The 26,467-nt window shown below is 35.7% G+C and overlaps 1 protein-coding gene across 2 annotated transcripts in view; it reads right to left on the bottom strand.

Moving 5' to 3' along the window:
- Positions 1-26,467, bottom strand: part of CCDC178 (coiled-coil domain containing 178) — a 495,421-nt gene that overhangs the window by 280,664 nt on the left and 188,290 nt on the right. For both annotated transcript variants that reach the window (XM_019013747.4, XM_055368060.1), the window contains exons 16-18: positions 11,026-11,088; positions 9,020-9,181; positions 7,351-7,464 (exon numbers count right to left, since the gene is read on the bottom strand). In XM_019013747.4, the coding sequence (XP_018869292.3) occupies positions 7,351-7,464; positions 9,020-9,181; positions 11,026-11,088 (339 nt within the window). The remainder of the gene's footprint in view (positions 1-7,350; positions 7,465-9,019; positions 9,182-11,025; positions 11,089-26,467) is intronic.

Below are 26,467 nucleotides of genomic sequence, written 5' to 3' on the forward strand. Positions count from 1 at the left end.
TGGCTGTGTGAACAACTAAAAGTTAATAGTGGGCCACACCTGATGGCTCACTCCTGTAATCCCAGCACTTTGGGAAGTCAAAGCAGGAGAAGCCAGGAGTTCACTCAGAGCCAGGAGTTCACTTAGAGCCAGGAGTTCAAGACCAACCTGGACAACAAAGCAAGCACCTGGTCTCTACCCAAAGTTTTTTTAAATAGCCAGGTGCGGTGTTTCACACCTGTAGTCCCAGCTACTTGGGAGGCTGAGATGCGAGGATCACTTGAGTATAGGAGGTCAAGGATGCAATGAGCCATGATTGCTCCACTGCACTCCAGCCCAGGTGACAGAGTGAGACCCTGTCTCTAAAAAAACAACTGAGGTTTATATTCTCCACTGTTACATCTGATTAATTTTCTAAAAAATAAAATTGTTTATTCTCTCTGTCCCACACAAACTTGCTCCCCTTTCCAAACACACACCTAAATGCATACTTTATAAGCATGTCATTTCAAGATGCAAACATGTCGTCACTGGTTTTCAAACATGTACAAAGTGCATTGGCAGGCGGACAAGGATATATATATTGTTCTGATCTTTCCAGCAAAAGAAGCCAATATTTACTACCAGCACTTCTTTCCATGGTAGGCCTGTGCAATTCCAGAATGAACATTTGATTGTGCATCTATTTTTGTGTCATCCCTTTATGACTGTTTGTGTTCAAATGGGACTGAGTGACTCACTGATGGACTGTTATTGAATTGTTCCCCACATTCAGCATGGCTGCTAATTAATGTTACTCTCCCAACTGATTCTACAGATCTCAATGGCTCCTTCTGCCTCCACTATCTTCTATTTTCCCCATATGCTTCCAAATACTTTCTTTACTCATAGATTTCAAGAATAACAACTAATATTTTATATTTGTTTTACTATAAAATCTTACTGTTTGTCTAAGATTTTGAACATTGGGTACTGCATTTGAATTTTCACATCCTTCCTGCTTTGTTTCCTTCCTTTTCTCAAAGTTCTGATAATTTTCTACTGATAAATAAAAGGATTTTTTCTCCTTATACTAGAATGTAGTGGAAATATAACTAACTAGGATTTGTTGATAGGTCCACTGGAGTATTAAGTTATTTGGGTGGGGGTGGAAGTAAACCCAAAGACAGAGAGCAGACAGGTGTGAGTATGGACACTCTGAGTACTCCATGCTCTCTATCCCTAAACTTGACGTTTAGATCAGATTTCATCATTCATTTCTTAGTCTTAGCTGAAGAGTCTCCTCTTCAAAGGAATCTGGTTTTGCATAGTATATCTTTTAGCACACTGTAAAATTTATTTAGCTAATATATTTATGATCTGGTCATCTATGCTCATAAGCAAGATCACCAACGGATTTGTTTCTTGCACTATTAATTTTTGGTTATGATTGCAAGGTTTTAGTTTCATTATAGAATGATTTTAGAAGATTTCCATGCTTTCTTATGCTCTGTAAGTGGTATTTGTAGAGAGACTCATAAAGTATCTTGACTGATTCTTGGTTTTATTGGTAGAGTTTGGACAAATTAAATTTCTTCTATGATCATTGATCTATTCTTGTGTTTTATTTCTTTTGACCCAGTTTTCACCATTTTATAAAGAAATCATACAATTGACATAGATCTTAAAACAAATTCCTATTCAAAGTAGTATTTAATTCACTGTGTATATAATTATACCCCTTTTAATCATTCCCATGGCTGTTAATTTTCATTTTTTCTTCTTTGCCCTTAATAAATATGTTAAATATTTTTAGATTTCTTTAAAAATCAAAATCATTTATTGGTAATGTCAAAATACTATATTGGCCTATGTCATAAATTTTGCTATATAGTTTGTCATTATTAGTCATGTATAAATAAATGGTAATTTGTATTTTAGTTATTTCTTAGCACAGAAACAAATTAATAAAAGAAATGTGATTCTGAAATATTTCCAGTAGTGCATATACTTTTTATTTCTTTTTGCCCTATATTTTTGTCATTGATTTCTGATTTTAATTCATTGTATGCAAACTTGGGTGACATGACCAATACAATATAATGGTTAAGAGCATCTATTTCAGTGTCAGACTGTCTGGGTTGGAATTGCAACTTTACCTCTAATGAGTTATGTGAACCTGTACAAGTTAATTACGAAACAAAGCATCAGATTTCTCAACCGTAAGATAGAGGTAATAGCACACTCTTCATAGGCTTATCATGAAAATGAAATGATGTGCTGTTGTGTCTGTGCACTTAAAACAATGCCTGACACACATAAAACATGCAGCAAATATCTATTATTTTCTCTGTAATTTTTTTTATATTTCTTTTGAGGCCCATTATAAGACAAACATTTAAAAAATGATATGAGGACACCTCTCTCTCATGGCCCACATGCTTTCCACCAACAAATCCTATTGGAACCACATTTGACATACATCTAGAGGACATATTACTAGGTTAAAAACAATATTGGCTGCTTAAATGTCTTCCTTTGAGAAGTGTCTGTTCATATCCTTCGTCCACTTTTTGATAGAGTCATTTGATTTTTTCTCGTAAATTTGTTTAAGTTCTTTGTAGATTCTGGATATTAGCCCTTTGTCAGATGGGTAGATTGTAAAAATTTCCTCCCATTCTGTAGGTTGCCTGTTCACTCTGATGGCAGTTTCTTTTGCTGTGCAGAAGCTCTTTAGTTTAATTAGATCCCAGTTGTCTATTTTGGCTTTTGTTGCCATTGCTTTTGGTGTTTTAGTCATGAAGTACTTGCCAATGCCTATGTCCTGAATGGTATTGCCTAGGTTTTTTTCTAGGGTTTTTATGGTTTTAGGTCTAACATTTAAGTCTTTAATCCATCTTGAATTAATTTTTGTATAAGGTGTAAGGAAGGGATCCAGTTTCAGCTTTCTACATATGGCTAGCCAGTTTTCCCAGTACCATTTACTAAATAGGGAATCCTTTCCCCATTTCTTGTTTTTGCCAGGCTTGTCAAAGATCAGATGGTTGTAGATGTGTGGAATTATTTCTGAGGGCTCTGCACTGTTCCATTGGTCTCTATCTCTGTTTGGTACCAATACCATGCTGTTTTGGTTACTGTAGCCTTGTAGTATAGTTTGAAGTCAGGTAGCGTGACGCCTCTAGCTTTGTTCTTTTGGCTTAGGATTGTCTTGGCAATGTGGGCTCTTTTTTGGTTCCATATGAACTTTAAAGTAGTTTTTTCCAATTCTGTGAAGAAAGTCCTTGGTAGCTTGATGGGGATGGCATTGAATCTATAAATTACTTTGGGCAGTATGGCAGTTTTCACAATACTGATTATTCCTATCGATGAACATGGAATGTTCTTCCATTTATTGTGTCCTCTTTTATTTCATTGAGCAGTGGTTTGTAGTTCTCCTTGAAGAGGTCCTTCACATGAAAAAATGCTCATCATCACTGGCCATCAGAGAAATGCAAATCAAAACCACAATGAGATACCATCTCACACCAGTTAGAATGGCAATCATTAAAAAGTCAGGAAACAACAGGTGCTGGAGAGGATGTGGAGAAACAGGAACACTTTTACACTGTTGGTGGGATGGTAAACTAGTTCAACCATTGTGGAAGACAGTGTGGCAATTCCTCAAGGATCTAGAACTAGAAATACCATTTGACCCAGCCATCCCATTACTGGGTATATACCCAAGGGATTATAAATCATGCTGCTATAAAGACACATTCACACGTATGTTTATTGTGGCACTATTCACAATAGCAAAGACTTGGAACCAACCCAAATGTCCATCAGTGATAGACTGGATTAAGAAAATGTGGCACATATACACCATGGAATACTATGCAGCCATAAAAAGGATGAGTTCATGTCCTTTGTAGGGACATGGATGAAACTTTAAGCCATCATTCTCAGCAAACTATCACAAGGACAGAAAACCAAACACCACATGTTCTCAGTCATAGGTGGGAATTGAACAATGAGAACACTTGGACACAGGGTGGGGAACATCACACACCAGAGCCTGTCATGGGGTTGGGGAGGAGGGAGGGATAGCATTAGGAGATATACCTAATGTAAATGACGAGTTAATGGGTGCAGCATACCTACATGGCACATGTATACATAAACAAACCTGCACGCTGTGCACATGTACCCTAGAACTAAAAGTATAATAATGATAATAATAATAAAGACAATATTGACTTTCTCCCCTTTCCTACAGCCAATAATTCACGAGATAGAAATGTTAGCAATAAGAACTTTCATGGGGAAATATTTCTAATTTGGAAAAAGCCCTAAAGTCTCCAGTCACACATCCATTTGTTTATGCTGAATACATACTAACTTGGGGGTAAAATTTAGATGTCAGGTAGGAACAAATGTTTTGGTCTGTAGATTGCTCCCATCTGCAGAAACACAATACTCTCTGGTAGAGAACAAATCCCAGTCTCTACTTTGTAGAAAAGGCAATGGGGGTAAGGGAGCAATCAGTGGGTGTTACAACGCACCGATTACTGTACTATGCATTGTATTTGAACTGTGCCTTTTATGCCTCACAGTAGCAATATAATCAATGTTATATCCATTTTACAATAGAAAATCCAGAATAGTCTGGATGGTACAGCTAGTTTAAATGGTGATGACTGGTTAAACACTAGATTTCTCTGACTCCAAAGCCTTTACTATTTTCTCTATACCAAAACTGGCCCTTGCTTTTTGGTCACTGCTGCTAAAAGAAATTACATGAGATTTTACTATACATAGTAGGTATTGGCATGCATGAGTTTTGAGATTGGACAGAAGGGGATTCTTGCTACTTGGGAATTTAACCTCTATAAACCTCAGCTTCTAATTTATATAAATGCAATACTAAGTACTTCACAGGGTTGCTGTGAGAATTCAATGAAATGATCTGAGCCGTGTGTTTGCCCTTTGTCAGCACATTGAAATCAACATTAATAAATGATGTTGATAATAATTAATGAAGTTCATAAGAGGTAGCTGACCTACCTGACTTCTACTAATAACATTGGCTGAAGATAATACCCATGCTGGGAAAATGATTTTCTTTTCTGCTCTGAATTGAACCAGTCATTTTTCACTGCTGTAATAATCACAACTTCCACTTATGACTCCTAATTCCCAAATTATAGTGTGCAAGAAGTGCCACTACCAAGGATACTCTCTTAAGTATACTGGAATGTATTTAAGCATTTGCCTATTCAGAGAAACCCACAAAGCCCTGGGTACCAGACAGGGATGGAGCTGTTTACTGTTATGAAGTCTACACCAAATACAGCCCATGAACCCTGCAATTCACTCACTCCATTTTTTCTCAGAAGGGGTGAAGTCTACTCCCTGTCCACAGCCTCGCGCACTCTCAGTCATCTTCCTCAGAGAAGCTACACTCTCTTTCACCTGAAGATGTGAATATAGTGCCTAACAGACCTAGTAGGCACTGAGTTCATGCAGAAGACAACAGCATTAAACTTGCAGTGCTCTTTGACTTTTCTCTCCTTCTTTTGGCTAAAAAGTAAGCTGACTCTAACAGTCGAGTTTGGGCTCTAGTCCCATCTCTATTGAAGAAGTGAGTCTTGCCTTTGCCCAACTGCTATATTAAAATATTCTTGCTACACAGCTCGGTAAAAGAGGGAAAGAGATAGATGGACATGAGATAAATAGGAAGGGTGACTTTTCAGAAAATTGATGAGACACTTAGTGCCTGTAGTGTGTGAGAACACTGGGGGGAAAGGCAAAGAGGTATGTATAAGGAGTGCCCCTTGGGAGTGATGAGGATACCATTACAGTTCTGGTCACAGTGTCCTTTATAAAATGCAAATAAAAGTAAATTATTTTAAAATTATTTTTTGGCTCTTGAACTATACTTCTTTTGTAAGCTGTGACTCCCATAGGGCATCACATAATTTAAAAACCTTCTGCTTTAAGCTCTCCTCATCAAAAGCAAAGCCAGTGGAGGTCTTTTCCCTGGCAAAACAGAGTATCATTTTACTATGAAAGTCAATCCTTTATTTTAACTGACAACTAAATAAAGGCTTTGTGTACAAAACCAATAGTAAGATGAATAGAAAAAGCTGACTTTAATTGGCTAAGTGAAGATGCTTTCTAAGAACAAAATCTTAGTAGTAGTTGGCTTAAAATTTAAAGAATTATGTATACGATTTTAAGTTATCTTTTGGAATATTAAAATGTATAGTCAAATTATATGATACAATATTAATATAAAAATAATTAAATTACATTAGTGATTCTAAGTTCTCTATCTGAAAAGAAAATGCTCACTAGTTTAAGCATGTTTATATTAAATGTGATATTTTGTAGTTTCAGAGTGTCAGATTGATAATTTGGGGGTAAAACAGTAGACATATGTCAATAGAAGATTCTAGCCATTTAACAAAAGTGTAATCATGCTATTTTTTATTGTTTAATTTTGACTTCTTCCTTCCTTCCTCCCTCCCTTCCTTTTTTCCTTCCTTCCCTCCCTCCCTTCCTGCCTCCTTCCTTCTTTCCTTCCTTCCTTCCTTCCTTTCCTTCCTTCCTCCCTCCTACACTCCCTTCCTTCCTTCATTTTCTTTCTTCCTGTCTTAGTTTGTTTAGGCTGTTATAACAAAACGCCTTAGAATGAGTACTTTATAAACCATAGAAATGTATGTCTTAAAGTTCTAGAGCTAAGCAATCCAAGAACTAGGCAACAACAGATTTGGTGTCTCATGAAGCCTCCCCCTCTGCTTCAGAGATGGTGTCTTCTTCCTTCATACTCATGTGGTAGAAGGGGCCAGCAAGATTCTTGGGGCCTCTCTTATAGGGGCACTAATCCCAACGAGCTCTCATAATCTAATCACCTCTGGCCTAGCCTCTTATTGGGGATTATGTTTCAACATATGAATTTTGGGGGAACACAAACATTCAGACCATAGCAATTCCCCTTTTCCTTCCTTTTCTCCCTCTGTTCTTTCTTGTTTTCTTTCCTTTTTATTTCTTTTCTTCTTCTTCATTTTTTTTTTTTTTTGGTTTTTAATCTCCAAGTAAAAGGAGACAGCATGGCCATCACAGAAAGCAGTAGACTTCTGCATGAATCCAATATCAAATTTTCCTTGTATTTATCCTGATTAGGAGCTATGTCCCTGATAAACTAGACCAGTGAGGAAGATACTGCAAGAGAAAGTAAATGAAAGCACAAGGACTGTGTGTGTATGAGTGTGTGCACTTTTATCCCTAGTCGATTTAGTGCAACCAATAAGAAATGAGACACATTCATTTAAAATTAAACTTGCTTGAATAGTTTTCACTGACATACATAAACTGTAAATTCAAAATTAGATTCTGAACTTAAATTCTTACCTCAGTTTCTATTAATGCATCAAGGGTTTTCTTCCCCTTTTTTCGTAATTTTTTCTTTACTTTTCCCACCTTTCTTCTAATAAGATCTTTCTGATCAATTATATTATTAAGCATCTAGAAGACATTCAGATATTAAGATGTGCAGCATTTGCAACCCAGTTATCCTCATTTAGGCCAAATTGTACTTAAGTGACTATTTTAATAACAACAGCATTTATTTTGGCAAATAAAGGGAAAGAACCACCACACATAAATTACAGAAATATACTGTATATCCCAAAATTTCAATATTCTATTTGCACTATGTGAGAAAGCCAAAATCTAATGAATTTTAGTTAAGTAACAAAAATAAATAAGCTTACATAGAAAGTATGAATATTTGTTATAATATTTGTTTTAATCAAAACTAAAACTCCAAATACAAATAGTAAGCAATCACTACCAAAAAGTATGTAAAAACTTATTCTTCCTTACTGTGTGGTAAATTATTAATTCTTATAATTTATTAACTATTAAAATATAATCAAACAAAAAATGATTACTGAACTACAAGAAGATGTAAAACCATGGCTATTATAAAATAACAGGAACCAAAGATCATTAATCTTTTCTGGAATTCATTATGGTACTCAGGCAACCTCACTTAGGCTTTTGATGCAATTAATAAATTTCCATCATTAATGTAAGGGGGAGCCATCATTAAAATCATTTATCCCACTAGATGTTTGTACTGGTTATACATTCTTTGCAGGAGCATGATGATAGCATTTAGAAGCCCTAAATACAGTGGTACTCGGAATTTGTTGTTTCCATGCTTCATGACCTCATACACGTTGCTCAGGCTCTTTAAGCACAAGTTTTCTCAAGTCTTTGATACCAGTAAACTCCCTCTTGCCTATTTCATAGGAAGGCTTTGAAGCACAAAATAAACTTTTAAAATAGAAACACTTTTTAAATCACAATTTTAAGAAATAAAGACATTTTGAAAATTATCAAAGACTAAAAATATAAAGTTACATTATTATTTGCAAAGGAAAAAAGTTCTGGTGCTGAAATGTCTCAAATAAATATATGTATGGCCTCCCTGCAGGGAAGGACAAGAATGTATAACTCTTGCCACACCCTCTAGTTCTCCAAAAGACTAATGACAGGATTAATACATGTTTTTCGACTAAATTTTTCTTCGGGAAGGGCTAGTGATATCAGTTACTGCCATAAACTTGTAATTTTGAAAATATTTTATCAACATTTGCTTTATTTTTCATCCTAGCTGTCTAAACATCTACATGCATCAAAAATTTACCATGAAAATGTCAAGATCCCTTACATTTTATATGCAAATAAGCACAACTTTAGGATTTCATTAAGAAGGAGTGAAGACTTTGAATTAAGTTTAACATAATGAATGTTCACACCAGATAAGTCCCTACTCACGCACTTGAAACCTGCTTTTCCCAAGTACCCTCTAAGACTATGGGGTTCTAGATAATAGCATTAATGGTCTTGCTATAGAGTTTCACTGCAGATCAAGTTGTGTGGTCCTGAAATAGTTACTTAGTTTGCCCCTACGTGAAATCATAATTTTCCAAATAATAATGTAACATCACATGCGTAACTTACTAACGTATATATTTCTGCACATTAATTTTTGGATTAATTAAATGCTTACAACAGAATGTTCTTTGTAGAGAGTTCTGATTCTTTCAGCTTCATCTTCTAGTTGAAGCAGAGGTTCCTGTAGTTCTGCCAGTGACATGGCACATATTGCTCTATTTTTTATAAGCTCTTTCCGCTCAAGTGCCTGGACTTCGTAAATGGAATATAGTTTTTTCTGCCAGCAAAGATTTTAAATAATTCATTCAGTTATTAACTTAAACATTTATTGAGCCTCTTATTCAGTGACAGGCAGTAATATTTGTTTTTATTTGAAAATCAAATAATACAATAAATGTCACCATAAAAAATGGATACGAATGTAATATATATTACATATTACATATATTATAATATCCAAAAATCTCATGGATGTAATATAATATATATACGCTTTTTTTAAATTTTTTGAGGCAGAGTCTTGCTCTGTCACCCAGCCTGGAGTTCAGTGGCATCATCTCTGTTCACTGCAACCTCCACCTCCCGGGTACAAGGGATTCTTCTGCCTCAACCTTCTCAGTAGCTGGAATTACAGGCCTGTACCATGCCCGACTAATTTTTGTATTTTTAATAGAGAAAGGGTTTTGCCATGTTGGCCAGGCTGGTCTCGAACTCCTGACCTCAAGCGATCCACCCGCCTTGGCCTCCCAAAGTGCTGAGATTACAGGCGTGAGCCACCACACCCTGCCGAATGTAGTATATTTAAAGATAATACAGTTATTGTTAGAAGGAATGAGAGAAACACTTTAATAGACAATAAAAATCAAACATTTAAAAAAATATTTCCCAGCCCAAAATGTCAAAATCAATCATTCTTAAGTAAGGATTGGAGGACATCAAGTTAGAGAACACACTAATAACACATCGTGGAATATATGCAAGTACTGCAATATAAGACAAAACCAACTAACAGGTCTTTCCAGTTAGACACTTAGAAATAAAACATACGTATAGAAATAAATGAGGAAATTTAGTGTTTTGAAACATATAGAAGCAAACACTGCTTCTATGTTTGAAAATGGCAAATTTCATAACAGAAAAAAATTATAAAATTTAGGTTTACTTCAAAGAGAAGCAGAGGTGTAGATCATCTCAAAAAACACTGTTAGGGCCGGGCGTGGTGGCTCACGCCTGTAATCCCAGAACTTTGGGAGGCTGAGGCAGGTGGATCACCTGAGGTCAGGAGTTCGAGACCAGCCCGACCAAAATGGAGAAACCCTGTCTCTACTAAAAATACAAAATTAGCTGGGCATGGTGGTGCATGCCTGTAATCCCAGCTACTCGGGAGGCTGAGGCAGGAGAATCACTTGAACCTGGGAGGCAGAGGTTATGGTGAGCCGAGATCGTGCCACTGCACTCCAGCCTGGCGACACAGCAAGACTCTTTCTCAAAAAAACAAAAACAGAAACCCACCAACAAACAAAAACACTGAAACTGTTTTGACTCTTGTTTTTTTTCTTATAATAATAATACTAATTTCAAATATGTAAGTATTTCTAAAGGGGAGGCATTCTAGAAACACAGCATGGATCAAAAAACCCAATCTGGATTCCAAAGGATATGCAGGTGGTAGATAAAGATTTTAAAAATTCAAGTTGATTTTGCCAGCTTACATGCTTTATTTTCAAAATCTTTATATGGAAGTATCAAAGCATATTTTTCTTTCAGGGTTAAATAAAGAAATCCAAGTGAAAGACACTAAGAGTAAAGAAAACATAACATCATCACAAAGGAAACTAAAGAGTCAGACACTTAAAAATAAGATCCCACTGCCCTTTTACTAGACTGGCAGAAATTCCCATTATGCCACAAAATGAGATATGTGTATGGGAGGTCAATTTCTTTATGCATGATCAGACACCGCTGGTTGTACACAGAGGGCAACTGCCATCAGCTAAGGAGAGAAAACTGCTGGCTTGCAAACCAAGTAGTGACAAGATGCCTCATTACAGGCAAATTTAAAATGCTAAGTAAAATGCAAATTAAAGGAAGAATAAAATATTAAAACCAAATCAGTATTACCTGAAGCACCATTCCAGCAGCCACTTCACCTTGAGTGAGTTTTTTCAGGAATTCTTCTCTACCCTATATGTTAGGAAATTTTTAAAATGAGGATTTTCTTCATAAAACATCAAAAACATTTTTTTAAAACAATTGCTAATATAAGACACATTTTTAACATTTCAATATAGAGTAAAATATTAATTATAATTTATTGTATGTATTTTTAAAATCCTGGTGTTATTCGAGGTAAAGTAATTAGGTGGTACAGCACCAGGAATTAGACTACAAAATTTCAATCTTTCCAGTTTGCATTTTATAGTCCTAAACTGAAAAAATCAAAGTAATAAGAAAGTCAGACAAGGTAGTCATCAATTTCTCCTTTTAAAAACTATCAGTTTGTTTTTAATATTACTTTCTGGAATAAACACAATCAACTTTCAAAACAAGATACATGCAAGTCAAGTGTGAAGTGTGTAAAATAAGAGCAGACTCTCCATTTAGCTAGAACAATTCCTTTTTTTTTTTTTTAAATCATACCTTTCAAGTTTGTAGGGAAAAAATTTGGAAAAATGTTTTCTTTGCTACCTCGAAAAATTGTTGTAAATTGTTCACAGACTTGCTTTAAATTATCACACGAAACCAGAATTGGAAGTAGTTCATAAAGTTCCTTCTGTCTTAAAATTACATCTTGGAACCCCTGATTTGAGTGAGGAGTTGGCTGGGATTTAGGATGTCCTCCAGATTCAAAAGATATATGTATATGTGTGTGTATGTGTGTGTGTATATACATATATACATGTATATATATGTATATACACACACACATAATTTTGCAAGGAGGAACAATAAAAATTCAGAAATGTCTCTGATACCCCTACTTCAATACTGAATCCTTCATCATATCCCAGGGTCTACAGAGACAATACAAAGAAACAAGCCAGCAGGCCTCTGCTCTAACACTTTCTCTACTCAATATAGCAAACCAGCAAAATTATGTTCACCTCAAGCAAAAGAATAATTCCAAAGAAGGAAACATGAAGGTGGTAAATAAAGCAGTAACTTTGATATATCATTTTACTTAAGGATATATCTACATCTAAAATGAATTTATGCAACAATACATTTTGATAATTTTAAATAAATTAGCAACCTCTTCTAACATGATAGCAGATACAGCACAGTTTTTCAGTTTGTTTATTATTTAATAGAAATGGAACAAAATTCAAAATGGCTTTGTAGACTGGAGAAAAATATATCATATTCCAAAATAGCTCGATTTGACCTTTGTCTGAAACTAATTGAAAAATGTGTATGTATGGGCATGTGTGCTTTTGTTGTGTTTTATGTGTTGGAGAAAAGACTTGGTGAATGAGCTGAAGCTGAAGAAACAAACAACTCTTAGATTATGCAGAACCTTCCAGGTACATTAATAAAATTAGTGAAGAATGGTAAGCAAAGTGTGTTTTAGATCACTCTGGTTACAATATGGATTGATTCATTTGTGTTTCCTTAATATTCACTCATCCATTCATTCTTTGAAGTTTTTTTGTTTGTTTTTTTAATTGTCAACTAGTGAGAAAGCAAGTTATTATTGAAATGAATTCAAGTCACTTAAATTGGATAAATTAATATTGTTTGAAAAGAACTTGTGGATGTATGGCTTGGAAAGAACTGCAGGCAGTATGTGAGAAATTTAAATAGATAAGAAGTCTGAAGCTGCAAGAATAAGACACTTGTATTTCTCTGAAAAGAAGAAAGATACTACATTTGAAATCTGTGTACAAAACCAACTCAGCCTGTTACCAGTGGACAAATTTGTACACTGCATGGGCAAAACATCTGGAGCTTCTGTCTAGCGTCTCAAAGAACTTTACCAAGCTCCATTTTCTACCATGCCCCCAAACCTCTGTGATCCAGACAGCCAGGTTAAACGACCAGTCACCAGAAGAGAAAGTATTTATCACTGGCTGGGCTGCCAATTGCATACTTACACAAGACCCAACACCACAGGGAGTGTTTCCAGGCAGATGCTCAAGGCCTTCCTATGAGACTGTCCTCTTTACAGAAAATGGTCTACCCAAAGCACTGGGAAAATGCCAAGAGGCTAGACAGTTTCTGAGAGAACTACTGAATACTTCCAAAACACCATAGAGTAACCCCAAAGACTGATATAGGGAGAGCTCTGATGGTCAAAGGTCTTAGATTACAGGTCCAACATCTGAGAGAGGGGATTTATTTGTTTTCCCATCCTATTATCACAGGCATTGTTCCCTGTAAAGCTGACTCTAGAGTTAAGTTTAGTGTATAGGATACTTATTAAGGAGCATATTTGGAATCAACTCCTGTGGACAGGAGAGGAATGAAGCGGGATTGGACAGAGACATAGGCTGAGCTGCCATAGACTCCCAACAACAACCTCGATCAACCCCACAGCAAACCATGAGCAATAATGGACTGTCAGATTTGCCCCAAGTTGGACTAAGGTAGCAAGGCTATCATTCTATTTTTATTGGTCATTAAATGTGAGCTACCCCAGGAATGGGAATGACCTTAAGCAAAGTGACTGAGATGATTCCTGAAGGAGAATCTGGGCAGTTACATTCACATAACAATATAAATGCCATGTGTTCCCTCAATGATAAAACTACCATTTGTACTACTCCTAGTAATGATGGCTAAGATACATTATATGCTTTCTGGTAGAATTATCTTGTCTTAACTTCACAATGAAATCTATAAAATAGTTATGATTGTCCCTTTTGCACATAGGAAAACTGACAGAGAGATTACATAAATTGACCAAGCACACAAAGCTGGCAATTGATGGAACCAGGATACTAATTTACACAATGTGACAGAGAGCATCTCAGTGACACCCAGATATGTAGGAACCCTCAAAGTTATAGGAATATTTAATGTAGAGCCTTCTGACTCTCATGTGCCCCTTTTCTTGTACAGCCTCCTTTAACGTGAGGCTTTCCAGGCAAATGGGACACCTCTTTGAATTCTGAATCTTAGCCATCTATAGTTGAGATTGAAGAACCGAGACTTTGGGTGAAAGGGTTCCAATTAGCTAGTGATGCCATAGTTGGTTCTAAAATGGAATCTGCTAGAAACTTATGGGCTCCTGGGGAGATACTACCTTTCATTATTCAACATGAATTATGTAGCTGCTGAGAAAAAGCCAGGGTTAAATGAGTTCAAATTACCAACAGGAAAAATGTCACAAGAACTATAGTGTGGTCTGCTTAGTGAAATACTGATTGCCTACATTGGGCAAAATCCTCTAACCTAAGGCTATTTTATAATAACATGTTGAATAGCTCACATAATTTATCGAATGCCATACTGAGAGAGAGAAAAACAGAATGGCTGTATGAGTGCTCAAAGTATGGTCTCCACTGAATATGCATCACTTTCACACCATGGTAAAGTTGAAAAACTGTAAGTGGAACCACATTAACTCAGAGGCCGCATGTGTGTGTGTGTGTGTGTGTGTGTGTAAGTTAATTATCATATCCATTAGTGAAATAGCTATTATCCACTTTCAAATATGATAAAACCGAGGTCTAAGGTCATGGAATTTGTCACAGGACCAGTCTTCAAACATGTATCAGCACCAGGACTGCCTGCTACTAGAGCCGGACACATTCTACAGCTCTTCACAGTAAGCTCCCTCCTCTATCTCCTTGGCTGCTAGCACTTTCTGTTATATAATATTTGCCAAATGAATAATTTATTGAGCAAATGGGTTTATGATTAACAAACAAGCTTGCTTTTGATCTCTAGGTTGGGGAATTAAATTGTAAAAGTTCCAGATTCTTTCAAATTAAAAATATGTTATTTTTTTAAAAAAATATCTTTATATGAGGAGAAGCTCAGGGCCCATTACAATGTCACAATCACATTTATATATAGCATCTTTAAGATGGATGATACAACAAGGCCTCTGAGATGTTTTTCCTGAGATGTGGAGAGATGGGAGAGGTGGTAGAAAAGACAGTGAGGTTGATTCTGACTTAGGATTGCATGCAACATATATTCCTAAAGTATAAATACCTGAAAAAGCACTGAAGGAAGACTGCCTTCTCTAGAAACGTGGCCTGTGGCCCAGCTTGTGCTAAACGTTCAAGTTCTTCAAATTGCCAATTCATTGTAAAGGGAACGAAAGCCCAGAAAAATTGCCACATCTTTGTTGCAACTGTTCCAATAATGGATTCTACTAAGGATCGCTGATAGATTCTAAATCCACTGGGTGAAATGTGTTGGGAAAAAATAGCCATGTATTCTTAAATATCACTCAATTGATTACTTATTAATTACAATGGGGAAATGAATACATTTCTTGACCATAACTTTAACCAACTGATCAAACTAATATCACTGATAATGAGACAAACATAGACCATGTGCTTGTGGACACAATATTATATTATTATAATTATGTTATATTCCTCCCAGATGTGTTTAACTTGTATCTAATTATGAAGAAACAAAAGGATAAATCCATATTGAGAGAAATCCTGCAAAGTAACTGGCCTAGACTCTTAAAAATGTAACGTAGTGAAAGACAACTTTTTAAAAAAAAGGTAGAGATTTTTTAAGATTAAAAGAGACTCAAAAGTTATAACAGATAAATACAATGCATGGGGCTCAATGACATATACCAACCAATTGAAATAGAGAAATTTGCATGTAGACTATGCATTTGTGCTCATTATCTAATTATTGCCTCTTAGCTCCAAATCTACTGTTTTTAACTCTGATCTGTGATAATGGAGGTGGATCCTGTGAGCAGTTTCCTTTTGCAGTTTTACTTTTGGAGTAAAGCTAGGCTTTATCAACAGAGGGCAGGGGACAGGCAGGCAGAGCTGCAGCAGCAAGGGGCCCTGTGTCCTGGTTCCTTGTTTCAGCGGACCGTTGTTATTTTCTCCATTCTCCTGCAGAACTGCCACCAGCTGGTGTGTGGGGAGGTTCTCTGCCCACAAACTCCATTCCACCTCCATCAAGTCTCTCCAGCAACTCGCAGATAGCTGCTGCTGAACCCTGTGTTGAGACACAACCCCACCCTCTCCAATAACGCTTCACTCTGCTTGGGAGAGAGCAGCCTCTTCTATGCTTGTTCCTTCTTAGGGTGCTTTCTCTCAGCCCTCCAGGCACTGGCTGCTGCCTACGTTTGCTATTCCTGTGTTCTTTAGAACAGAGATGGCAAACTTTTTTTGTAAAGGGCCAGATAGTAAAATAAATATTTTAAGCTTTGCGGGTCATAAGGTCTCTGTCACAACGACTCAATTTTGGTTTTGGAGAAAAGGAATAAAAGAGATCAAAGGATCACTTTGAAGAGCTTGGAAGAAGCCTGGAGCAAAAGAAGTGACAATATCTCAGAAGCTGGAAAGAGGGCACATTCAACGGTCACCTTTGACCTGCAGCCTGGTTTTAGCAGTCACAAACCAGAAGGTGGCAGCAGAGAGCTACACTGCTGGAATAGATTCCTGTACTAGGACAAAAGATAGCTGAAAGGAGGACCAACAGTCAATACTGAGTCCGGAAACCCACATTCAAAGAGAAAAAGGGAGCAACACTACATAAACAGATCTAACATCAGAATCAAAGAAATGGCTTCAGTTTAATTTCCAGTGACAGAGAAGCACTAAGACCAAAGTTAGAGAATTTATGTTATGTAAGGTTTGAGATCAGGAAAGGAAGATGGATACTCTAAAGAATTACAATCTTAAAGCAAAATTTGAGATATGTTTAAGTGACTATGGGCTGGACTGAATTAGTGGGACCAGGTATCTCTGGCTATGGTTGTGCATTATTAGGAAACATTTTGGTTGCCAGGACCCTAACAGAAAGTATAGGTGGCAGCCCAAACTGGTTCTATCTGAAAATAGGACATGACACTATTTTATCTTTCTTTTTGTACAAAAGTATATGTGTTTCTGGTGAAATATTTTAAATTACAAAAAGAAATAATACAAATATTCAAATCCACAGATATGCGTTTTGACTTTTTGGTGTCATTTCTTTTCTAAGTCCTGAATTTAAAGTTATTATCTCTGGTAGAGTCAGTCTAACAAGATCTTTCTCATCTACTACAAAAGCAGAAGTCTCATTAATTTTTAAAAATTCTACATTGAATGAATTTATAATTTATCTTAATACTCATAGATTTAAACACTATTCTATTATTGAGAAATTTGTATATTTAAAATTTCCTGTTATATGTTATTAGTATATATTCATGGTTTCCATAAACATTTATTGAGTATCTGTATGAGCACTGTTTAAGCACTGGAATGCAGCAGTGTATACAAAATAAACAATTATTGTTGACCTCATGAACTGTGTTTTCAGTGGCTGTTACGTTAACTGTTAATAAACATCCTTAAACCTGCATCTCTGTTGGCTTTGTTCTTGGTTACTTTCTTAAAGTTGTATTTTTAGAAATAATGTTACTGAGTTACAGATTATGAATGTTAGGTTCTTTACATCTATTGATGAATTGCTTTCCAGGAAAGCTCTAATTTACACTGAATTGGATACTTGAGCACATATGAGTTGTTATAGCAAAATATCTTTACCAGTATCAAATATCAGTTTTTATATATGTAAAATTGGGATAACACTTTTTTTCATAAAATAAGTATGGGAGGTAAAAGAAGAAAATGTATATAAAGTAATATGCTTAAGGCATCACTCATATTAAGTACTCAACAAATAACTATCATTATGTTCAACGTGTTGTTTAGAACCCACGCATTTATCACAATTACTGGGAGACAGACTTAACAGTAAAATATGTAGGTAAGTTGTTAAAGATTGTTTTTTTTTAATGCTGAACAACAAAGGTAGCCTCACGCTATAGGAGTATTTTTATGCTACTTATGCCTAATACCTTTAAGAATTTATTATTTGTCAGGCTCCAGGTTGAATGTTTTATACACAATATTATGTATTTATCACCCAAAGGTACCATATAGATACTGTTACATTTATTTAAGAGATGAGAAACCTAGACTAAGAAAAGTTAAGTATATTTTTAATATTCTTAGAGCCAATAATTAGCATAACCAGCCAGGATTTGAATTAAGAAACATCTGACTCTAAAGTCCATGCTCTTTCAATTGAACCACATTTCCTTTCAAACAGGAAGAAGAAAAGTAGAAACAAAGTTCAGATAATTAAACGGAAATACTGAAAAGTCAACTTGCCATCCAATTTCTGACAAGCAAAGTACTAACCCAGTAGAATGGAGAAGGAAATTATGTTCCCATATGATATTTATAGCAAGCTAAATAAAGTTTTGTTATATTCTCAAATGTTTTGTACTATCAAGATCCATAAATGTTCAATGCTTTATTTCTATCACATTTTCATGTTTATTTACTTCCTCAAATGTGTCAGGAAAAATGAACTCTTCTGATGCTTGACTAAAGGGTTACTTAGCAGCCATTGTGGGACTTTAATCCTGCTGTACCTTCACACTATTTCTGTTTTCCTTGTATTCTCCTTCCCATTTTCCCGGCAACCATTTCCCACTAATACAGATTACACATTCCCAATATTATGATTAATAGCAGATTCCTTTTCATTCAATTTTGGCAAAGTATTCTGCCTATGAATGGAGTGGAAAAAAATCTTAGTAAACGAAGACCAATGAAACAAGCAAAAAAATACCAGATCAAAGTTATAAATATGGAACAGAGAGAGATAAGGAAGTGATTATCCTAGAAACGTTCAGCATAAATAACTGAGCTTCTAAGCAGCTTAACTCAGAGAGAAATAAGAAAGTGTAGGGAACTCTTAATTATTAATTAAAAAGAAATAAATTTTATCAAGAAAAAACAACTTTTTTAGTTTGGAAATCTAAGGTCAATTACTTTTGTAGGTTTTTTTGAGCATATTGACAATATGACTAACTCCCTTATTAATTTGAAAAACCAAGAAGCAATGGTCAATCTCAGCCATTACTTTTACCAACCTTTATTAAAAGCCAAGGATGTGATAGCAATTCATAACTCAATAAAAGCTATTACATGTGGGACAAGAGTAATATGCTCCAGATTTGACATGCTATAAGGCATAAATCCTTTGGGATAAAAATTAATGAATTAACAGAATGTTCATTTTATAACTACTTAAAAATATTGTCAGTCTCATCTGGAATTCTTATAGAAGTTGCATGGTGCATAAATCAAGCTTTAGTTTATTAGAGCTGTTTTGTTCTGTTGATTGAACTAAAGATGCTCTAAGTACTAGCAGAAATTATGCCCTCCAAGAAACTTTTGAGAAGGTTCTGACTTTTATTTTACTCAAAGGATGGGCCTATAAACCTTGTCTCAGAGGTGAAAAAATAGTAGTTGAAGGGAGGTCTGAGAACATAAAGAACAGTTTGAGATTAGTTAAAATATCTGAAAAAGCACTCAAGGCAAGTCATAGACTTCTAACGTTATGCACCAGATTACTGTGGACTGGAACTTTCTAAGGACTTAACACACTGTCTTTTTCTAGCATTGAAAATGACCCCCACCCCCAGTATAATTATTTTGAAGCTTTCAGCTTAACTGAATCTTTGTTGGTCAGAATGTAAGTCTAATGTCTTACGACTCTACCAAGACTGGCATGAGATGTCCTGGTCCCTAAACTCTACACAGTCACCTAAAAGCTTACCTTGGGAAAACCCCTTTACTCCCAAAATGAATGTGTTAATAACAATTGCACAGTTTTGTGAATGTTAAATTAATTAGCAATGTATAAGGGGTTTTTCATAAAATAGGCTTGAAGAAAACTCTTTATGTCTACTTTATTCCTTCCTTTTTACTAAGTTTCCACTTAGTTCTAGCACTATGATTCTAACCTGGAACCAGAGTGACCTGCTGTTCTCACTTTTCCACCAGAATTCCATTATATTCAAGCAAAAAACCCTTCGAGATTATGCAGCTTGCATAGAAGATTTCAGCTGGAGTGCTAGGAAGTACTTAACAACTGGTGAAAGCTCTCAAAATTTTTGGTTGCAATGTCGCATTCTTTAGACAATTCTAGATGGTTTTCTGTTCATTCCATCAACACTATAATTGAATACATATTACTATTAAATTGACTTATTCCCTATCCCAGTTGGCTAATTTTATTCTGACACTTGGCCAAACACCTCTTTTCTGAATAGGTCAGTTATTGGAATTGAAAATATGGAAAAACTGGGACAAATCATTTGTAATAGCTGAAAAATTAGAGAAAGTGCTAGACATACTTCTTGTTCAGGATTGCTTCTACTCTAAGACTGCCTAAAACTTATCTGGCATTTTACAGATGCATTAACTTGAGAGAACATAATTCATAAATTCTACCTCTAGAGTTTCAAAAGCCTATTTCTTGGAGCTACCCTAGAAGTGATATTCCTATAATTAATTTCTAGATGATGGATTAAAGATTAATTTCAGGCCAGGCTCAACAAATATAGAAAGTTACTTAAAAGGAAAACATAATTCTCAGATTTAGAGTGTTCTAAAGATTTTCATGAATCAGTCCATGAAAGATAATAGGGTCATTACACAGGCAAAAATTACAAACTTGAATTACTATAAACCTGAATTATCTAAGGAAAATCTAGAAATTTATTTTGAATTTATTTTGAACTCTGAAGCAGATAAGCATGTGTATATTATAGAAGTTTTTAATGCCATATATATTCAGGCTCAGAAATTAGCAGGAGTGATTAACCACTGAGAATGGTTTCTTAAGTGGACCAGTTTCTTTCTGTTGTTTCTTTCCAGTGATCAATCAGCTACCATGAGGTAAGGAAACAACATGATGAATACTTCCTTTAATTTTGCATGAATAAAGAGAGAAAGGGAGAGTGACGTCAACAAGATGGCTCACTAGAAGTACCTGGAGTTCATCCGCACCCCAGAAAGAACCAAAGCAACAAATAAATAATGAAGATTTGAATGCAGTGTCAAAGAGAGAATGCTGGAGTGGAGCAGGGGAGTGGAGAGGCAACTGTGGTAATTGGAAGTCCAAGAGAGCAGCATGAAGGCACCTGGCCTCTGCAGCCCCATCTCCTGTTCCTGAATCAGATGGGCCCAAAACTAGGGGCAACTTCCCTTTGCAGGAAAAAGGTAAACAGAGGAACCTCATCAGCCCCCACTGCCACTGTAAATACCTACAGTATTTAGTACAAGATAATTCCACAGTCCTCATAAGCCCTGAGCCCAGTTTGGAGAGCTGCTGAAAATTTGTACTGTTGCATTGCTTCAAATTAGAAGAACAACTTATGCACTCCCCCAACTCCCACCCACCTCCTGTGAGCCAAGCTGCTGCAGCACAGCACTGTCTTGATACCAGAGACACCTCTAGAGTGTACCCTCCTCTGGAGGCCAGTAGCCACTGCACCTCTGCAGCAATGGCGCTCCATCTTCATTCCAAGCCCAGTGGCTACACTCTACAACCCTAGCTGTGTGGAGCCTGGGTCAAGGATTGGCTGTGACTCTGGTCCTGCACATCGTGGAAACCAACCCCTCCACCCCCAGCACTTCCATCTAGGAAAGGATCTGAGTCCCACCCAGGGCAAACCCACCCTTGAACCAGCCAAACTAGTGCATGTCCACCCCTGAGTAGAAAAGGTCCCTGAGCCAATAAACAGCTGGTCTGCCCCTAGGCCAGCCAAGAAACCATACAGCCATGTCAGAGGCTTGAGAAACAGCTCCATGGGTTTCCACAGAAAACATGCTGCCAGGCCAGCTGATCAGCTTTGTGCCCATGTCGACTCGATAAACAGCCTCTTGACCCTCCCCTCCCCCTGGCTGAAATGCCCCCCATACCAACCAAGCATCTGCATGCCCATGTTCTAGGCCTGAGAAACAACACCATGGGCCACCTCTAGCAAACACAACTCCAGGCCAGCAAGGAAACCATATGGCCATGTGCTGGGCATGAGAAACGGCCCTACAGGCCACCCCTGGCAGACATGCCTCTAGGTTGGCCAAGTGGCTGTGAGCCTAGTCCCAAGACTGAAAAAAACAAAAACAAAAAAAAACAAAAATAAAACATGGGTTGCCCTGAAGACACACCTGAAGGCAGTTGAGCAACTACATGCCCATACTTCCAGGCAGAGTAACAGCCCTGTGGCCTCAACCCCAGTGAGCCAGACCCTAAGTTAGCTGACCTATCATGTGTACACATGTGTCCCTGATCTGAGAAACAGCCCAGTGAGTCCACTCTTAACAAAGTCACACCACCACAGATTCTCTGAGCTTAGGCAAGTGAGACACTTGCAAATGTCACTAGCATAGATTACAGCTGAAGAAACTACATAGAGACTACATTACTGTATCCACCTGGGACTAAATACAACAAACTCTAAAAAACTGATACCCCAAGACTCATCAACATGAATAAGTTTCCCTACATAACGTACTCCATAAAATCGGAAGAGCCAACTGTCCCACCAGATGCACAGATACCAACATAAGGAAACAATAAACATGAAAAAGCAAGGAAAAATGACACCTTCAAAGGAAGACAATAATTCTCCAGTAACATACCCCAATAATAAAGAAATATACAAAATGTCAGAAAAAGAATTCAAAATAATAATCATAAGGAAACTCAGAGAGATACAAGAGAATACAGATAGTTCAATAAAATCAGGAAACAATTTATGATTTGAATAAGAAATCCAACAAAGATATAGATATTATTAAAAAAGAACCAAACAGAAAACTAGAGCTGAATAATTTGGTAAATAAAATAAAAAAATAGAATCAAGAGCTTCAATAATAGACTAGTACAAGAAGAAGGCAGAATTTATGAACCTGAAGACAAGTCTTTTGAAATAACAAGGCAGAGGAAAACAATGAAAAGAATGACACCATTAATGGGACAGCATAAATGAACATACATTTGTATTATGGGCATTCCAGAAGAAGAAAATAGAAAGATGTAGAAAACATGTTTAACGAAATAATAGGTGAACACTTCCAAAGTCATGAGAGAGAGATGGACATCTAGATCCAGGAAGCTGAAATAATGCCAAATAGATTCAACATAACAAGTCCTGTCATAGGCACATTATAGTCACATTGTCCAAAGTCAAAGACAGAACAAATTTAAAAAGAGCAAGAGAAAAGCATCGTCACATATAAGAATTTACTATAAGACTAACAGTGGATTTGCCAGGAGAAACCTTTCAAATCAGGAGATAATGGGATGGTATATTTAAAAGGCTTAAAAAAAAACTGCCAGCCAAGAATATTCTATCCAGCAAAGCTATCATTCAGAAATGAAAAAGAAAAGTATTCTACAGAATGGAAAACCTAAGGAAATTCATCACCACTAGATAGGCCTTAAAAGAAATGCCCAATAGGTTTTACATCTGGTGGTGAAAAAAACAATAACTATCAGGAAAACATGCAAAACTATAAAACTCACTGGCAGAGCCAATATACACAGTAGAAAGAGAAAAGAGTCAAACCTTATTACTACAGAAAACCACCCAATCACAAAAATAAACAGTAAGAGATGAAGTAAGAAACATAGGACATACAAAAACAACCAGAAAACAATCACTAACATGACAGGATTAATTCCTCATTTATCAATAATAACCTTGAAAATAAACAAATTAAATTCCTCATTTAAAAGATATAGACCAACTGGATTGACTAAAAAGACCCAACTATATGCTGCCTACAGGAAACTTACTTCATTAACCTGTAATGACACATAGAGACTGAAAGTGACGTGATTAAAAAAAAAAAAGATTTCACACAAACAGAAACCAAAAGTGAGCAAGAATAGCTGTACTTATATCAGACAAATCAGACTTCAAATGAAAAACTGTAAAAAGAGACAAAGGAAAACATATACTAAAAAAGATTAATTCAGTAAGAGAAAATTTGTAAACACATACATGCATATATATACCTAATGCCAGAGCACCCAGATATATAAAGCAACCATTATTAGATCTAAAGAGAGACTGATCTAATACATTAATAGTTGTGGATGTTAACACCCCACTCTCAGCACTGGACAGACCACCTAGACAAAAACCCAACAAAGAAATATGGGATCTAAATAGCACCATTGACCAAATGGACCTAACAGATATTTAGAGAATGTTTAGAACTATTTCAATATTTAGAGAACATTTCATTGAACAGCTGCAGAATACATTCTTTTCATCAGCACATGAAACATTCTCCAGGATTAATCATATGTTTAGACACAAAAAATCTTAAAACATTTTTAAAATTAAAATTAAAATTATATCAAGTATCTTCTCTGACCACTTACAAGGAAACTAGAAATTGATAATAAGATTAAAACTATACAAATGCATGGCATTTAAACAACATGCTTCTGAAAGACCAATGGGTGAAGGAAGAAATTAAGAATAAAATTGAAAAATTCACTGAAACAAATAAAAATAAAAAAATATATCAACATTTATAGGGCACAGCAAAAGCAGTTTTAACAGCCAAGTTCATAGCACTAAATGCATACACTACATAGAAAGATTTGAAATAAAAATGTAATGATCTCAAGGAACTAAAACAGCAAGAGCAAAACAAACCCAAAGTTAGAAGGAAATAAATAATAAAGATGAAAGCAGAAATAAATGAAACTGAGACTAAAAATACAGTACAAAAATCAATGGAACAAAAAGTCAATGTTTTGAGAAAATAAACAAAATTGAGAAAAAGCTAGACTAAGAAAAAAAGAGAGAAGACATAAATGAATACAATCAGAAACAAAATGGAAACATCACAATAGATAACAACAGAAAGAAAAAGGATCATTAGAAACTTCAATGAACAGTTATACACTAATAAATATGAAAACCTAGAGGAAATGGATACATACAATCTACCAAGATTGAATCAAGAAGAAATGGAAAACGTAAGCAGGCCAATAACAAGTAACAAGATTGAATCAGTTCTAAAAAGTATTCCAACAGAGAAAAATTCAGGACTAGATGTCTTCACTGCTGAATTCTACTAACCTTTAAGGCAGAATTGAAACAATTTCTTCTGAAACTATTCCACAAAATTAAGGCAGAGAAAATTCTTCCTAGGTCATTCTATGAGGCCAGCATAACCTCAATATCAAATACAGATGAGGAAAACAAAAAATTAAAACTGCAGGCCAATATGTATGAAAATAGAGGCAATAACTTAAACAAAACACTAGCAAACTGAATCCAACAACACATCAAAAAGATATTACACCATAATCAGGTGAAATTTATCCAGGAATGAAAGTATGGTTCAACACATGTAAATTAATAAATGTGATACACACATCAGCAGAAGAAAGGACAAAAAGCACATGGTTACCTTAATAGATGCAGAAAAAGCATTTGATAAAATTCAACATCTCTTCATGATAAAACCTCATAATAAATTAGGTACAGAAGGAAAATATCTCAACACAATAAGGTCCATATATGACAAACCCACAACTAAGATCATACTGAGTGGGGAAAAGCTAAACGTCTTTCCTCTAGGAACTAAACAAGACAAGCATGCCCACTCTTACCAATCTCATTCAATATACCACTAGAAGTCCTAGTCAGAGCAATTGGGCAAGAAAAATAAGCAAAGGCATCCAAACTGAAAAGAAGAAAATCAAATTGACCCTCTTTGCAGATTATATGATCGTGTGTGTGTGTGTCTGTGTGTGTGTGTGTGTGTGTGTGTGTGTAGAGAGAGACTCTACCAAAAAAATTGTAGAACTGATAAATTCCTTAAAGTTGCGAGATACAAAGTCAACATGAAAATTCAGTAGCATTTTTATACATGAACAATGAACTAGTAGAAAAAATAAGATGGCCATCCTACTTACAATAGCTATAAAAAATAAAAATAAAATACTTAAGAATAAATTTAACTAATGAGGTGAAATATTTTTACAAGGAAATCTATGAAACATTGATAAAAGAAATTGAAGTGGATACAAACAAAATGGAAAAACATCCAATGCTCATGGATTGGAAAAATTAATATTGTTAAAATTAATATTGTTAAAAATTGATAAACAATTACTATTGTTAAAATAGTATGTTAACCATACTACTCAAATTAATCTACAGATTCAATGCAATTCCTATAAAAATACCAAATATGTTCTTAATAGAAAAAGAAAAAATCATCTTAAAATGTGTATGGAACCCCAAAAGACTTCAAATTACCAAAGCATTCCTAAGCAAAAAGATCAAAGCTGTAGACATTATACTACCAGACTTCAAAATTCACTACAAAGCTGTGTTCAAAGATAGCATGGTACTGGCATAAAAACAGTCACATAGACCAGTTAAACAGAAGAGAAAATCCAGAAATTAATTCACATATCTACAGCCAACTGATTTTTGACAAAGGCACCAAGAACCTACATTGGGAAAGGACAGTTTATTCAATAAATGGTGCTAGGAAAACTGGATATCCACCTGCAGAAG

Source organism: Gorilla gorilla, chromosome 17 (assembly GCF_029281585.2).
Source record: "Gorilla gorilla gorilla isolate KB3781 chromosome 17, NHGRI_mGorGor1-v2.1_pri, whole genome shotgun sequence".
NCBI lineage: Eukaryota > Metazoa > Chordata > Mammalia > Primates > Hominidae > Gorilla > Gorilla gorilla.